Source organism: Phacochoerus africanus, chromosome 2, assembly GCF_016906955.1.
Source record: "Phacochoerus africanus isolate WHEZ1 chromosome 2, ROS_Pafr_v1, whole genome shotgun sequence".
Classification (NCBI taxonomy): domain Eukaryota; kingdom Metazoa; phylum Chordata; class Mammalia; order Artiodactyla; family Suidae; genus Phacochoerus; species Phacochoerus africanus.
The window spans coordinates 219,032,383-219,049,207 of NC_062545.1; the positions used below are offsets into that span (position 1 = coordinate 219,032,383).

At 33.4% G+C, this 16,825-nt stretch overlaps 1 protein-coding gene across 2 annotated transcripts in view; it reads right to left on the minus strand.

The window, feature by feature from the left end:
• The window catches only part of JAK2 (Janus kinase 2), a 143,311-nt gene that overhangs the window by 34,794 nt on the left and 91,692 nt on the right, over positions 1 to 16,825 (minus strand). Inside the window, exons 2-10 of one of the 2 annotated variants that reach the window (XM_047767685.1) lie at positions 14,517 to 14,591; positions 14,270 to 14,419; positions 13,372 to 13,491; positions 11,478 to 11,635; positions 9,209 to 9,320; positions 6,500 to 6,686; positions 5,713 to 5,840; positions 3,098 to 3,232; positions 1,431 to 1,518 (exon numbers count right to left, since the gene is read on the minus strand). In XM_047767685.1, coding sequence (XP_047623641.1) covers positions 1,431 to 1,518; positions 3,098 to 3,232; positions 5,713 to 5,840; positions 6,500 to 6,686; positions 9,209 to 9,320; positions 11,478 to 11,635; positions 13,372 to 13,491; positions 14,270 to 14,419; positions 14,517 to 14,570 — 1,132 coding nt within the window. In that variant the 5' untranslated portion in view covers positions 14,571 to 14,591. Of the gene's footprint in view, positions 1 to 1,430; positions 1,519 to 3,097; positions 3,233 to 5,712; positions 5,841 to 6,499; positions 6,687 to 9,208; positions 9,321 to 11,477; positions 11,636 to 13,371; positions 13,492 to 14,269; positions 14,592 to 16,825 lie in introns of both variants that reach the window. The other variant, XM_047767684.1, reaches the window with a different exon arrangement.

The following is a 16,825-nucleotide window of genomic DNA, read 5'->3' on the forward strand; positions in this document are numbered from 1 at the left end:
ATAATCAGGAATTGACTGCAGATAAATTTATGTCAGGGCAAGTGTCAAAAAAAAAAAAAAGAGGGAGAAAAGAAAAAAGATCTAGGAGTTAACAATGAACAAGAGATTAATAAAACTTTTTTATGTGGTATTAAGACCTAATATTTTATTTCATAGATAACACTGATTGTCATATGTCTCATTATTGTATATGTTGTAAATTTTTAAAAAATTGCTAATTAATCCATGACATGCCATCAAATACATCATACTTCCTAATTTCAGATATTTTTAAATGTGAAAAAAATGCACCACAGAATCAATGAAATAAGTATAAAGCAAATGTAAGAAGAGGGATTATATTCTCTAAAACACTGTTTTCAAATTATGGAAATACGTAAATTCTTTTTCCCCCCTAAATTATGGGAAACATCAATAAATAAAAAAGAAATACAGAACCACTCTAGTTGGGGGTGAGAGGCAGAACTCTCTACTCTTAATTTAGATTTCTCTCTTCATCAGCTCCCTCAGATACCCGAGATACCGCTACAGAACAGATCTGAAAAACACTGCCTTTGAAAAGACTAGAAATTTTTAGAGAAATGAAATGTTATATAAGTATGGATGTATATTTAATCCACATTACTAATGAAAAAGGGGGAATTAATTACATAAGAAGTTTTCTGAATACAAACTTTGCAAGTTTTTATGAATAGTCTAAATTTAGTCATCGATTATATCTAGTATCAACATCCAATCATTTCCATCAGTTCCATTAAAATTAGCCTATCATTTATATGCTCTGTCTTAATAATTTCAAATAAATCTGTACTAAAACGCCCAGTTATTCCAGTGTTATATTGAACCAGCCATAATCTGTACTGGAATGGTAAACAGGAAAAGTTATATTTGTTTACTATAATACTCTACTGTTCTTGTTTTGTTTGTTTGTTTGTTTGTTTTTGCTTTTTTTAGGACCTCATGTGCAGCAGATGGAAATTCCCAGTCTAGGACTCAAATTGGAGCTGCAGCTGTCGGCCTACACCACAACCACAGCAACGCAGGCTCCAAGCTGCATCTGTGACCTATACCACAGCTTGTGGCAATGCTGAATCCTTAACCCACTGAGCAAGGCCAGGGATCAAACCCACATCCTCATGGATACCGGTAGGGTTCATTATCTCTGCATAATGGGAACTCCCTGTTCCTGCATTTTAACAAGGCATATTAAAACAGTTTACTGTATTTTAATGTCATTCATTGGTTTCCTTTTTAAGAAGATATATAACTGAACAGTATATTTTTGGTTTCAAAAATATTTAACTTCTGTTAAACTATAATTTATACTGATATCTAACTATGATCCTAAAATTAAATTTTCTATATAAACAAAAATGGATATTTTGAAAAAAGCATAATATAAACATAAGGAAGCCAATGGTTTTACTTACTCTCCTCTCCACAGACACATACTCCATAATTTAAAACCAGATGTTTATGAGAAAGCTGGCTCATCATGCTTGCTGCTTCAAAGAAAGACTAAGGAAAAGAAAAACATAAAAAAGATGCAAAAAAATTATTTTTTGTATCCATAAGCATTCATAGTTCAGAAATATACTTTCTGCCATAAGAGAAATGCACTTTCTCTATTCTCGGCAGGACTGTAGATAAGGATACAATATGCTTTGGTCCCTTTTGATGGATTTAACAACTGCCATCAACCTTAATGCCAAAGTTCATTCTCAAGAAACCCCTGAATAAGCTTGATGTGAGGAGACAGCAATGTGAAAAGAAAGAGCAGTAGTGGTACAGGGCAACATGAATGATGCAAGATAAACACACTAAGATCCATAGCACCTAGAGTAGAGAGCAGAGATACAAAGAGGCGCAAAGGCAGACACTAGAGTGATGTGGGACAGCAGTAAATGCATGGAAGCTTCAAATAACACTTACTGAAGAATGAAAAATGATTTCTGTGCAGGTAAAATATAGTTGTTAACAATAGTTGTTACTAGTCAGGAGGCTGGTATGGCATCGCTAACTCAAACTTTTTTTTTTGTTTTAATGGCTGCACCTGCAGCATATGGAGGTTCCCAGACTAGGGATCAAACCAGAGCTGCAGTTGCTGGCCTATGCCACAGCAAGCGGGATCCAAGCTGCATCTGTGACCTACACCTCAGCTTGCACCAACACCAGATCCTTAGCCCACCCACTGAGTGACGCCAAGAATCAAACATGCATCCTCATGAACACTGTGTTGGGTTCTTAACTCACTCAGCCACAATGGGAACTCAACTAAACTTTGACTGGAATTTCTGGGTATGCTTGTTGAAGATCACAATGACCAGCACTGTGGTGTTGGGGATTAGAACAACTCTTTGGCTTGTATGTTTCACATTACCTTCTATGAAATCTTTTAAGACATTATGAGTATCCAAAATGTTTGTTACATCTGGTGATACATTACTCTGCTAAGGACTCTGGCCACTGGCAGCTGGGTTTCTTTTTTTTTTTTTTTAATTACTCAGAATTTTATTACATTTATAGTTGTACAACGATCATTACAACCCAATTTTATATAATTTCTATCCCAAACCCCTAGCGCACTCCCCCACTCCCCAATCCGTCTCCTTTGGAAACCATAAGTTTTCAAAGTCTGTGAGTCAGTATCTGTTTGGCAGCTGGGTTTCTGCAAGCTAGCATCTCTCTGGATAATGCCTAGAGGTTTCCATATTTCACCTAGAGACTTCCTAGGTACAATGCCTTTCAAACTTTTTAAGTAGATGAAATTGCAGAGGAAATCTGTGGAACCTATAAAACTCTGGAAAGCCAAGTTTAAAAAGCACTGCTTTAGTATATGTAAAAATGTAACAAAACTTTTAATATAATTCTAGATAGTATTAGTTTGAAAATTATAATTTATCATTAAAAATTCTATAATTTTTTAGCCCCAGCAGACAGCATCCTCAGAAAGGTCCTTCGTGTGTGTGCATATATATATATATACATATATATATATATATTACAATTTTGAAAAGCCATATGCACAAATCCGTTGTATGAGAGCTTATCTTTAAATATCACAAACTACATGAACTACACAAAAAAATATACAAACCTCTGAGTAGTTTCTATGTGCTTTATCCAAAACTTTTAAAAGAACTTCTGTTTCATGCAGTTGACCATAGTCTCCTACTTCTCTTCTTACACCTTTAAAAATTTTTGTAAACGTGCCTTGGCCAAGACTTTCATTCTTTAAAAGAAAAAAGGAAAGAAAAGGATGACTAAAAATGGAGAGAGATATGAGAATTAGGAAATATGTCCAATGAAGAGTTTTAAAAAATCCATAAGCAATTATTTCCCTTACAAACTAAACCCAGATTTGAGACTCCATATTAATTATATTCTGTTTCCTTCACAGTAATAAAAGACAGAAAACTAGAATTAATGAATAAAGTATATTTGGATTCCACTCTGTTCTTAAATGCCCTGAATTAGCTATAATTATCACATTTTATAACATCATTGTTTACTTACATTTATTTACATGTGAAACTTTGTCTTTCCTAATAGTGCAGTAGAAAGGCAAACTGTATGGTTTGTGGAGGAAGAATGACTTGTTCTTTATTACCACTTAATCGTGTGACCTTGTACAGGTTATTTAATCTCTCTGCATTGCAATTCTCTTGGCTTATTTATGTGAGGAATGGGGATAATAACTAATTTTCCATAGAACTGTTATGAACAATAAATGAATAAATACATGAAGGCACATAATACAGTCTACAAAAGAGTAAATTCTCAGTAAGTGTTAGCTATTACTACTATTACTGGTATTTCTTGGCTATCCTTACAGAATAATTGTTGAAAGCCTGCACCCTGAAGCAGGACTGGCTGTGTTCTATTATCATTAGTTTTGTAATGTTAGGTTACTTACTAACTCTCTGCTTCTTCTTACCAACATAAAAATTCATATCTTTATCATTCTGGATAATTCCATCTATTGTCTCCTTATGGAACATCAGATGGCCTTTCTCATTCTAGTCTCCAAGTCACTTCTCTTTCTTAATTTCTATTTTTTTCTCCCTTTCTGCTGTATTTGAATAATTTTCAGATCTACCTTTCAGTTCACTAGGTCTCCCTTTAACTGCGAATAATCTGCTTTTTGATTTGTCTGTTTTTATTATGTCAGTGAGTATATTTTTCATTCTATACTTTTTCCCCAAAATCTAGTTGGGCTGTTTTGATAATGTTTTTTTTTTTTTTCCCATGTTTTCAACTCCTTTTTTCTTTTTTAGCCACCCATGGCATATGGAGTTCCAGGGCCAGGGATCAGATCTGAGCCAAAGTTGTGACCTAAGCCACAGCTGTGGCAGCACTGGATCCTTAACCCACTGTGCCAGGCCGGGGATCAAACCTGAGTCCTAGTGCTCCCAAGATCCTGTTGCACCAGAGTGGGAACTCCTCCTTTTTTATTTTTAAACATACCTATGTATGTATTTTATAATCTTTATCAGAAAAGTCTGTTATATGAAGCTCTTAGAGTATAATTTTGATGTTTGTTGGTCTCCTGACTCTTGCTCAATCCTGAATTATTTCTCTGAATGTTTTAAAATTTTCAATTAAAAACTCATGTTTGGAGTCATTTTATCTTCGGGGTGGCTTAGGTTAAGAGCATATTCTTCCAAAAAGATTTTATATTTGTTTCTGCCAACTACCACAGGGTGTTACTAGGGGAGTATCACTTGTTACTTTAATTTACTGGCTTAAGGCTTCTCAAACCATGTAAAATGGTATAAAGAAATCCCAACTCAAAAGTTTATTACAAATTCTCAGGAGAGACTTTTTCCTCTTAATTCTCAAGAGCTCAACTAAAACAGGCAACCCTCTTTTTTCTTCTCTTTTTGCAAATGAGTGAATTTTTCACAATTTATAATATATATTGTTTCACTGAGGTTATATTTACTCGAGGGTCCTGGCTTCATTCACGGATGGTTTCACTTTTAACTGGTCTTGCGTAGGTCTTAAGATTTGGCCTTTTTTGTGCTGCTTTTGTATCTTAGTTCCCTTGACTAGTGAGACTGATTTAATTCCCCCAAAACGTCCTGCAGCCAATCATTAGCTCTTTTGTACTACTTTGTTTTTAGTACCATCTTTGAATTTCCCTTACTTTCTTGAGAACTTGGAAATTAAGATAGTGTTTTATAAGACGGCTTTAAATTTTTAATTAAGGTTTATAAAAAATATTTTTTTAATTCCTGAAGAGGGAATACAATTCCATGCTTAAAATAATTAACTAACTGAAGTTTGGTATCACATTTTCGCAAGAAATAAAAATATCTGCCTGCTATATAGTTTTTACAATATAGGTTATAATAAATAGTTCCAAAGTGAAGAAGTAGAAAGTGAAGAAAAACAGTTGTTGTTTTATTCTTTTTTTGTCTTTTCTAGTGCCACACCTGTGGCATATGGAGGTTCCCAGGCTAGGGTCTAATCAGAGCTGTAGCCTCTGGTCTACACCAGAGCCACAGCAATGTGGGATCTGAGCCACATCTGTGACCTACACCACAGCTCACGTCAATGACAGATCCTTAATCCACTGAGCGAGGCCAGGGATCAAACCCGCAACCTCATGGTTCCTAGTCAGATTCATTAACCACTGAGCCACAACGGGAACTCCCAGTTTTTGTTTTAAAAAGACAAAAAGACAGTAATAAGCATCTAATGACTTACAAATATCAAATCTTCATTTCTGATTTTGTGAAACACCATTTGGTTCACATTATTATGCCTCTGTAATGTTGGTGAGGTTGGCACATCAGAAATACCATTGGTTCTAAAGACTAGAAGGTTTGACTTATCTGTTATTAAAAAAAAAGAAGGAAGGAAAAAATAAAAACACAATGAGGATACAAATTGCCCCGAAGGGATAAAATAAAATGTGTACTACATACAAGAAATGCTTAATAACCTCTTACTGTTCATTTTTTTCCATAGAAAACTATTTTAGGAATTTATTTACTGAACTTTGATGTACTCTAACCAGATAGTAGTTTATATATTCAAAATTATAATGTCTTCTTTAATATAATTTTTCAGGAATTTTAATAATAATTTTAATGTGCCTGTTATTTCATGGAATTTCCAACCTGTATTTATGCTAAAAGATAATTTAAGAGAAATTAAAATTCTAAAAGAATATAAAAGTTTTTACCTAGAATAACATGAGAATATGGTAGTAAGGTCTTTCAGTTCAATAAATGACTTACTGATACCAAGAAATTATTATTTTTAAATACACTTTAGAATTTTAAATCTTTAAGTCACTTTTAGACAATGCAAACCAAACTTAACAATCTTATTAGAGGATGCTCATACAACATTATAAGGAAAAAAACTTAAATTTGTTTTTGGAGCTTCTTTTTTCCTTTTTCTTTTGAAATCAATATTCTGAAGATACTTCCCACCATACACACCATCTATGACCAGTATTTTCAAAATAACTAGAAAATTATTTTACCTTTTGGCTTTGGGGGACAGCATTTAGTAAACTGGAAAATTATACTGTCTGAACGAACAGTTTCCATTTGGTAACAATTCAAAAGATCTTTAAGGTTACTGAAGTTCTTCCTAGTACCACTGAGGTTGTATTCGCCATTCTCATTTTTGGTAATCAAACAGTGCTTATATTCAGTGACATTTTCTCGCTATACAAGTTTATATAAAGAGAGAGAAGGAAAAAGCACAATAGACATTATAGTGATTACTGTGACAAAAAGCTTATCATAGAAGCAACCAACAGAACATTTAGACATTTGAACTGTGAATCCTAATGTAGTACCTATATAAGGTGATAGAGGTGTTTGGATCCTCAAAAAAGCATCTAATTACAATTCCATAGAAATGGCTTAAGAGTTATTTTATTGAAGGGCAAGGAAGAAAGCAATAGTAATAAACAATAATAATACCATTCTTATCAGGTACCATCATTTATAAGATAAAGTCTAAAACTATTTTAGCATGTTAGGACTTCTATGAGCTAGCTTCTGCTTCCCTCCCCAAGTTTAATTCCTGCCACTCTCAACATACAACCCATGTTTTAGCTTTATTAAGTGACTTAAAAATTTTTCAAACAAATGCCACACTGTATCGTGCCTTAATAACTGTACCTGCTATCTCTCTACAGAATGTATAGCCTTTCCTTTTGAGCAAGGGAGTTTTATTCAATCCTTAAAACTCAGTTCAATTTCCACTTTTTTTCTGAGGTCTTCCCTAACAACTCTTACCCCATTCCATAAGCAAAGGTGATTACTGGGTAACTACTGTATTTGTACAATTACAGGTGGCAATTTTAATATTTTTCAATTCTCAATGATTGTCTTACGTGTTATACTGTGAACTTGCTCATCCATCTATTTTTTAACTGCTAATTGTAAGCATATTTAGCCTACTTAAAACTATTTTTATAAAATTGACTCAATATCTCAAAGTCAACCTCAAGTCCTCCTTACTCCAACTGACCTTTCCTCTTACTATGTTTGTTTACACTGGATAATAACTGGTAATAAACAATGCTCAATTTAGTATTTTTTTGTAGTATACTTTTTGTTTTTCCAAAAGATAAAGTTCTTTAAGTAGGTCTATATCACATATCCCCTAATACACAGCACTCATGCTGGGCAAATACAGTAAACAAAAAATATATATATATATTTTGATTTGATAATTGATTATAATGGACTGTCATATACTATAGTAAGCAGATACTGTGAAATTAGGATAGATTATCAGTATTTTACAAAGTTAAAGTCATAGAGCAGTCTACCTTCTGTATTTATGCACTATTAATCCATTTTACACACGCTAAATATAAGATGACTGCTTTTTATGAAAATGAAAACAGTAACAAAATCCTTACATTCTCTACTTTTAAAAAGTAAGCTAAATTTTGGAAGCAGCTATAGTATAAATTTTCAAGATTTATACTATGAAGATGCATTTATCTTTTCAGATAATTCTGGATAGTAAATAATCTTAGCTGAGATCCAAAATGATATGTATTAACAGTGAGATTTCACTGAAGTTTTACATTTAAAATATACATTGCAGGAGTTCCCGTCGTGGCAGAGCAGAAATGAATCCAACTAGGAACCATGAGGTTGTGGGTTCGATCCTTGGCTTCACTCAGTGGGTTAAAGATCCGGCATTGCTGTGAGCTGTGATCTGTAGTGTAGGTCACAGACAAGGCTTGAATCTGGCATTGCTGTGGCTCTGGCGTAGGCTGGCAGCAACAGCTCCAATTAAACCCCTAGCCTGGGAACCTCCATATGCCACAGGTGCAGCCCTAAAAGGACAAAAGATAAAAATAATAATAATAATAAAATAAAATATACATTGTAGACCATAATTTTTAATGTTGGAAAGCCGCTAATTAAAAGTGCAATAACGAAGTTCCCGTTGTGGCCCAGCAGAAACCAGCCCAGCTAGTATGCATGAGGATGCAGGTTCGATTACTGGCCTTGCTGAGTAGTTCAAGGATCTGGTGTTGCTGTGAGCTGTGATGCACACTGCAGACACAGCTTGGATCTGGCATTGCTGTGGCCGTGGTGCAGGCTGGCACCTGCAGCTCTGATTTGACCCCTAGCTTGGGAACTTCCATGTGCCAGGATGTACCTGCCATCCCCTGCCCAGCACAGTGGGTTAAAGAATCTGGCATTGCCGCAGCTGCAGCATAGGCTGCAATTCTGGCTCAGGTCTGATCCCTGGCCTGGGAACTCCATATGCCATTGGGTAGCCAAAAAAGAAAACAAAACGTGCAATAATGTCTGTTTCTTTGTATTATTTTACTTCACTCTAATCCTATAACCATTAGCGATAAAAGGAAAGTTTACTTCTGATATATTTGTTCTGCATACTTTGGTAAAGATTTCAATTTTTTTTTGAAATAAGAAACCTCAAGAGACTATATGAAATCTGACATGCTTGTAATACCCAAACATCAAAAAATAAATTCCAAACAAAAAGACAGTAAGACATTATTAAATAATTTAATTTTTAAATATAAATCTGAGAAATTCTATCTTATTTATGAAGAATCCCTGAGGTATATTAAGTTCATGTGTTATATCCAGAGCTATGAGTATTAAAAAGAAAATATGGTAGATATTATGAAGGGGAAATTACATGGGCTAAATAAAGATGTTATCATTAGTTACTATGATATACTAACCTCAACAGCAAAAGTCAGAAAATATTTATTAAAGTCCTTAGGACTGCATCGAAGTACAAAGAGTCCAGTCTGATTACCTGCTTTCTTCAGTTTACTGATGGCAAAATCCATTCTAAAAGCAAATAAGTAATTTGAATGATAATGGAGCAAGAACCATGCATAGTGACCAAAATGACATCTAAAAGATCAAAAGTCAAATTTAAAACTTTCAGATTTTTTTAGAAGTCTCCTGTGCTTTATATATTTATCAATAATCTTGAAACGAAAGATTTTAAAGTACCAAGCTATTATTCTGCAATAAGTTCAAACCAATGCAAGGGGTAATTGTATTACTTTAAAACAAAAGGTCTTATAAGATATGCAAAATCATCAAAGACCAATTTATTCATTTGAATTTTCTGCCTTGTAATTACAAATTTAGTATTTTACAAGCCATAGTCTCATTAAAATTCATTTAACTATGCAAACAATATATTATAAAACAGTACTTATACCTCTTTTATCACAGCAGTTACCAATATAAAAAATTTGTATGCATTTGTATACAAATTTGTAGTACTTAATATGAAAGTCTAATAAAAGCCCTACAGCAAGAGACAAAGACCATGATTTTTAAAATCTGCCATATGTTTAACTGAAGGTGTACATCAAAAAAGAAATGTAATCGAAGTGAAAGCAAGAATTATCTCCATTTCAATCACTATATTTCTCATACATAAACCAGTGCCTGGTGCATTAGGTATTTAGTAAATATTCTACAAATATTTGAAAAAACGGATGGATGAATAATGAATGACTAAGTGGTAAGAGTTTTTAAAATACTGAATAAGTAAATTAGAATGTTCAAGCAATGCAACATTTTCCTAACAACCATACTTTCTAAACAGACATTAGGTATAAAATCAGTCTTAAATATCAATCAGGAAATTATTTCTCAAATATTTAATTAAGGATAGGTTCATGTGAAGAAACATGCTCACAATCCCAGACTGTTTCTTCTGCTCAAGTCCCTCCAACCCATTGCCAATCATAAAGCACATCCTGCCTGAGAGATAACTAGGATTTGGGGTAAATAGATGTTGTACATCTCTAGCTTTATCCAGTATAAAAGTAAAGGCCTACAACTATGTGGATCAATATGGCAGGTAGAAGCCACATGAAGCTATTTACAGTTGACCCTTGGACAATTTGAGTTTGAATGGCAAGGGTTCATTTCTATGCAGATATTTTCAACAGTAAATACTAAAATACTGCATAGTCTGTGGTTGGTTGAATCTGAGGGTGCAGAGGAGCAGCAGATTTGGAAGGCTGACTATAAGTTATATGTGGATAACATCTAGCTAGTATTGTTCAAGGGTCAACTGTAAATGTAAAGTTATTAAAAACTAAATTAAGGAGTTCCCGTCGTGGCGCAGTGGTTAATGAATCCGACTAAGAACCATGAGGTTGCAGGTTCCGGTCCCTGCCCTTGCTCAGTGGGTTAAAGATCTGGCGTTGCTGTGAGCTGTAGTGTAGGTTGCAGATGCAGCTCGGATCCTGCATTGCTGTGGCTCTGGTGTAGGCCGGTGGCCACATCTCCAATCGACCCCTAGCCTAGGAACCTCCATATGCCGCAGGAGAGGCCCAAAGAAATAGCAAAAAGACAAAAAAAAACAAAAAAAAAACTAAATTAAATAAAAAAATTCAGTTCTCTTGTTGCACTAGCCACATTTTAAATATCAAACAGCCACATCGGGCTAGTGGTAATTATTAAAGAGCACAGATAAAGATTTTCATTTTCATCACCATGGAACATACTGTACAGCACTAGTCTAGAAATACGGACATCATATATATTTCGTGTTCAAAGTGAAAAGTAGGAGTTGGATTATCCAAAAATATTAGTGATTATCAAATTTTGCATCGTGGCTCCTCTGCAGTATTCTCAAATTAATGAAACATAAATTAAAGGTACATTGAAGAGTTTTTACAAAATTAACACCAAGAATTAATTAAACACACATAGGCAACTAAATATCAAACTTATACAAGTTATAAATATTATAGAAATTGGGATACAGATGGTAAAGTACATTCTAAATAATTCTAATTATTATATAATTTGATTGCAAATAGACTTTGGCTACAAGGAAAAAAAAATACTTCAGATTAAGATAATACTTCTTTCCTAAACTTGTAAACTTATGTATATCATTCTCTTGTGTAAAATCTTTGTAACTATCTCATTTACTTTTTTAAAAAATTACTTTTTAAAGTCTGCATTACTCACGAAATTGGGCCATGACAGTTGCTTTGTATATTTTCAAGCACCATTGGAGGTGCTACTTCTTTACAAAGGTAATGATGTGCATCTGCAGTTAATCTATAATATCCATCAATTAACGATACAAAAGACAAAGCTTCTCTTAATGAGCTAAGTTCAATTTCCTAAAAGCAGAAAAGAAAAAGAAATACTACATATCATTTTAAAAATCAACTGTATGCTATATACTGAAAATTCTTTTCACTCCATACTGTCAGATAATTCTTCTAAATTAGTTTTTTTCTAAATTGCTCAAATGTCTTTTATGGCTCCCAATTACTCAATCTGAATTATAAATTCTTATATCTGATATTTAAGATCCTCTCAAATATGGGTTTATCATGCCTTTCAATTATAGTTCACTCTACATTCATAACTTCACACATTTTACAATATACCTATTAGACAAATGTGCTAATCATCTCAATTAGAAACATATCTAATCTGATATACAAGTTGGTATTATTTAGAAATAATGAAAAAAGTTGAAAGAAAGATTAACTCAGAAAAACAAAAAATTCTAAGTGTGAGAATATAAGTGTGATCATTGTATAGTGCTTGGCCCATCAATGAACAATATTTAGTCATAATGAGAATGCAAAATCTGGACTTAGACCAAAAAGTATGATAAGGAGAGAATTATGTGAGGTTTTAACTACAAAAGGTATTAGCTAACATAATTAGGGCATAAAAATTGGTACTAGAAAAAATACCATAAATAATGTTAAAAGACTTGGAGAACTTCAAACCTGTACAATTAAAGATTAATACCTAAGAATAGGGAAGCATGCTGAAAAAAAAGTGAGCTTCAAGTTTTATAATTTTGGTAATATAACCCTGAAATGTCCATATAGGTGAGTCATAGAGATACTTAGGTTAAATAAACACAGAACATTAATATGAAGTTTAAGCTAAAAGATCAATAAATATTTGAGTTACAAAGAAAACAGAGCCCTAGCTAAAGAAGAAATTAAAGAGCAGAGTACAAAAGATTTCATTTCTTCACTTTCAATCCAAGTAAGTGGGAATTCAGAATCTGTTTTTAAAGAGAGGAAGGGTTAATCTTTCATAATTAAACGTATGTCATTGTTTTGGTAGGCTTCACCTGGGATGGTTTACATTTTGTTATATACATAGGCAGTGTAACGGGTTTTATGTACATCTCTATAGCTAAAAATAATTATACAATTGTCCTTCCATCCTTCCATATCCATATGGGATTGACTCCAGGATCTCCCCTTCACAGACACCAAAATCCATGGATGCTCAAGTTCCTTACCTAAAATGGTGCAATATCTGCATATAACCTACACACATCCTAACATATACCTAAATCATGTCTAGATTATTTATAATACCTGATACAATCTAAATGCTATGAGAATAGTTGTAAATAAAATGTAAATGCCAAGTAAACAGTTGCCTGCATATGGTAAATTTAAATTTTGCTTTTTGCAAGTTTCTGCAAATTTTTTCTGAACATTTTCAATCTGGGGTTGGTTGAATATGTGGATATGGAATCCACAGATACAGAAGGTGGACTATAGTCTAGACTGTGTATCATTACAGCAGGGACCTAGCATAATTGGGATGGTGGGAGGAGGGGAAGTAACTGGTGCTTTGCTAGTCATAAAAATAAATGAAAAATATATTAATGTACAAGAAATTCTACAGGAAGATAGTGTTGGTAGTGATACAAAAAGCTAGATGTAATCAGAAAGCTTACTAAACTAATATTTATGTTTACAGCTATGTTTAAAACTAAAATCAAAAATCCCTAAAGGAAAATAATAAGATTCAGAAATACTTATTTCTGATAATTGTGAAATATAACCATTATTCAAATATATGGCAAACTTACCAGACTTTTGCCATCTTGCTTATGAATAGTTACAATTCTGCTTTCATTTGAGCCTTCTTGGTTTGCCTGTTTAATACTGACATCAATGATATCAGGAAAATCACAATATAATTGCAAATCCTATAATTAAGAGCAATTGAAATCAACAGGCAGAATTTATGGAGACATTTTAAAACAAGACTTATGAAGAAGACTGTGTTCCAGATTCTTTTAAAAAGCATTGATAGCAACAGATAAAACACTAAATGGGACTCTCGCCCCAATAATCTAACCTATAAGACTACATTGTATCTCATTTTGATTTAAAAATGAGAGCCTTAAAGGGTGCCAGGAATCTAAAGTGGGCTATCACACCCTTCAATCCAATCAATATTAACAGGAACCACTGCCAGAAAATTGAAAGTTTACCAAAGAATGAAGATAAGTAAATAAATATATAAATATCTTATAACATCCAAAGAACAACATAGATATTAAAAAACTTAAAACTTGTAATGCAATCCTAAAATAAAGTTAAGTTATTTAACAAGTACATACCATAAAAATCAATGAAAATTAATCTTTTTCCAATTAAATTTCACGATTGTGCTTTCTATTATCAATAATAGTAAAAGAAAAAAGGAAGCAAAACCACTTTAAAAATCACTTTAGAACTCAAGTCTTTTCTGAAACTGTAAGAACACCATTACTAATTATCTTGTCATAAAAAATTAATTAAAAGCCATTTAAGAACAATGAGAAAAGAACTACAAATACGACCTTGCTGGTGTCACACTTAAAAATTTCCAGTATCAATGGGAGAAGTTCAAAATCTTATTTCAAATGTCTAAAATTACTTTGCTTCTATTGCCATTCTATTTAAATTAACAAAGAATGAGAACATATCATTGAGGATTACCTGTTCTGTCAGTGTCTCACTTTCTTTATGTTTCCCTCTTGACCACTGAATTCCACCGTTTCCAGTTATTATAATGGTTGCAAAAATCTCCTCACCTGAAGGACCTCTTCCAGGTTCTTTTACTTCAAACTGTTCTGTGTAGAAGGCAGACTGAAGAGTTTCCAGATTTATAAGATATTTAAGTTTCAAGTTTCTGGCAGTGGCTTTGCAATGGCTGAATTGCTCAATAAATCTGCGAAATCTGTACCTTATTCGCTTCCTTGTCAAAATATGATAGTCTTGGATCTTTGCTCGAACACATTTTGGTAAGAATGTCTTGTAGCTAGGAATATAAAGCACACACAAAAGCAAAACAAAATGGAACAAAACAAAATTAAAAGAGAAGGTGTGATAATCTACGTGGGAAAATAATCTTAAAGAGAATGGATGTCTATACATGTATAACTGAATCACTTTGTTACACAAAAGAAATTATCACAACCCTGTTAATCAACTATATTTCAATAAAACTTAAAAAAAAAGTTACTGAGTTCCTATTGTGGCACAGTGTGTTAAGGATCTGGAATTGTCTCTGCAGTGGCTCAAGTCACTGCTGAAGCACAGGTTTGATCCCTGGCCCAGCACACTGGGTTAAGGATCCAGCATTGCCATAGCTGTGACTTATGCTCAGATTCAACCCGTAGCCTGGGAACGTCCATATGACATGGGCACAGACAAAACAATAAAAATAAAAATAAACAAATAAATAAAAGAGAAGTCACCACCTTTCTCCACAGTAAGTAACACAGTAGTCAAGTGGGAAAGGGTGATACAGCCACCATCCATACAGTATAAAACCTTAAAGTTTTGTTTGATGATGTGAATGCATTTACAAATTCTGAGTTACCATAAATTTTTAGAATAGGAAATGCTAGTTTTCTTCCCCTAATGAAAAGAAGGTGTATAATATGTTATACATCTTAGTAATAATGAAGCCTCTAGATACTTTCTCTGATTATTTTATATACCATTTTTTTTGGCTGTGTTACATATACTTCCTATGATGCTGTACCCCCAAAATCATCTCAATTCTGGAAATTATTATAGTTTGTTAGGTGCTACTTATATTCACTAGGTGAACATACTTCTTTTGTTTACACTATTTTCTCAGCCTAGCTTCAATAACTCCTCGTAATTCCTTTGCAATCAAAACAATTTCATGCGGAAATGTTCTGACTCCTTTGTACTTGCATCTCTATGTACAATCTCTATGTAAAATATCCTAAAGAAAATAGATAACTTTTTCCCTCTGTTCAAATACCTGACAAATGAAGAACATTTTATTTATAAAGGTACAACTGTATTAAATTTTCATGGCTTCACATGCTAATCCTTCTTCCCATCACCGATCTCTTAACTGGTTAGCTCTTACTCATTCTACAAGTCTGTTTAGGATCATCAAATCCAGGAAACTTCTCCAGACCTCTATGACTACTTTAGAGGCTATTCCCTTTGTTCAATAACATTCTGTGAATGGTTCCATAATATCACTTAACACATTATGCTGTACTTGAGTCTGGAGCTGTCTAATGCTGAAAGATTATCATTACATTTCAAGGGTTATTTTGCACTAATTGTTATAATAGGCACCATTAAAATTTAAGTTAAATAAACTGACAAATAAGTTATCTTTAAAATATAGATAACAGGGAGTTTCAGTTGTGGCTCAGGAGTAACAAACCTGACTAGTAACCATGAAGATGTGGGTTCAATCTGGCCTTGTTCAGTGGGTTAAGGATCTGGCATTGCCTTTAACTCTGCTCAGATCTCACACTGCTGTGGCTGTGGAGTAGGTCGGTCACTGTAGCTCTGATTTAACTCCTAGCCTGGGAACTTCCATCTGCTGTGGGTGTGGCCATAAAAAGCAAAAAAAAAAAAACAAACAAAACAAACAAAAAAACAACGCAAAAATTAGAAAAATAAATAAAATATAGATAATAAATACTCAAAATGCATCACTTCCTAATTATTTTACATTTTACTACTATCTGGCTTTTGAGGTTATTTATCTCTCATATCTGAGTGGTGAAAAAGGTTTGCTCTTGCTCATCTCTTTCCAAATTCTTCATTTGGTGATTGTCAGGTTGATACTTTGATACCCACAGAGAGGGTATTTATACCATGGATGTCACCAAAAATTACAAACAATTCAGAGCTTTTTCTTCCCCAGAACCAGTTGTTAAACATTTACCAACACATCACTACTGAATGACTCCCTTCCCTCTCTAACTTAATCCCCTTAAGGAACTCTCATTTTTGTACTCAAGTAGCCAAAGGTAGAAAAACATTTGACAAAGTAGATGGGTTGCAGTATAAATTCAAAATCACCAATTTAAAATAGGCTTTAATCAACCACCATCACTTTTTATACTTCTCTGTTCAACTAACTTTCCAAAGTCCCAAATCTATGTCAAACCTTCTCCAATATCCTCAAATCTCCTATGTTTTTTCTGCCTTAAAATCGGCTACATTCCTCCTCACTTTCGGCCAATGATTTTATCTCTTTCTTAGAAAAAC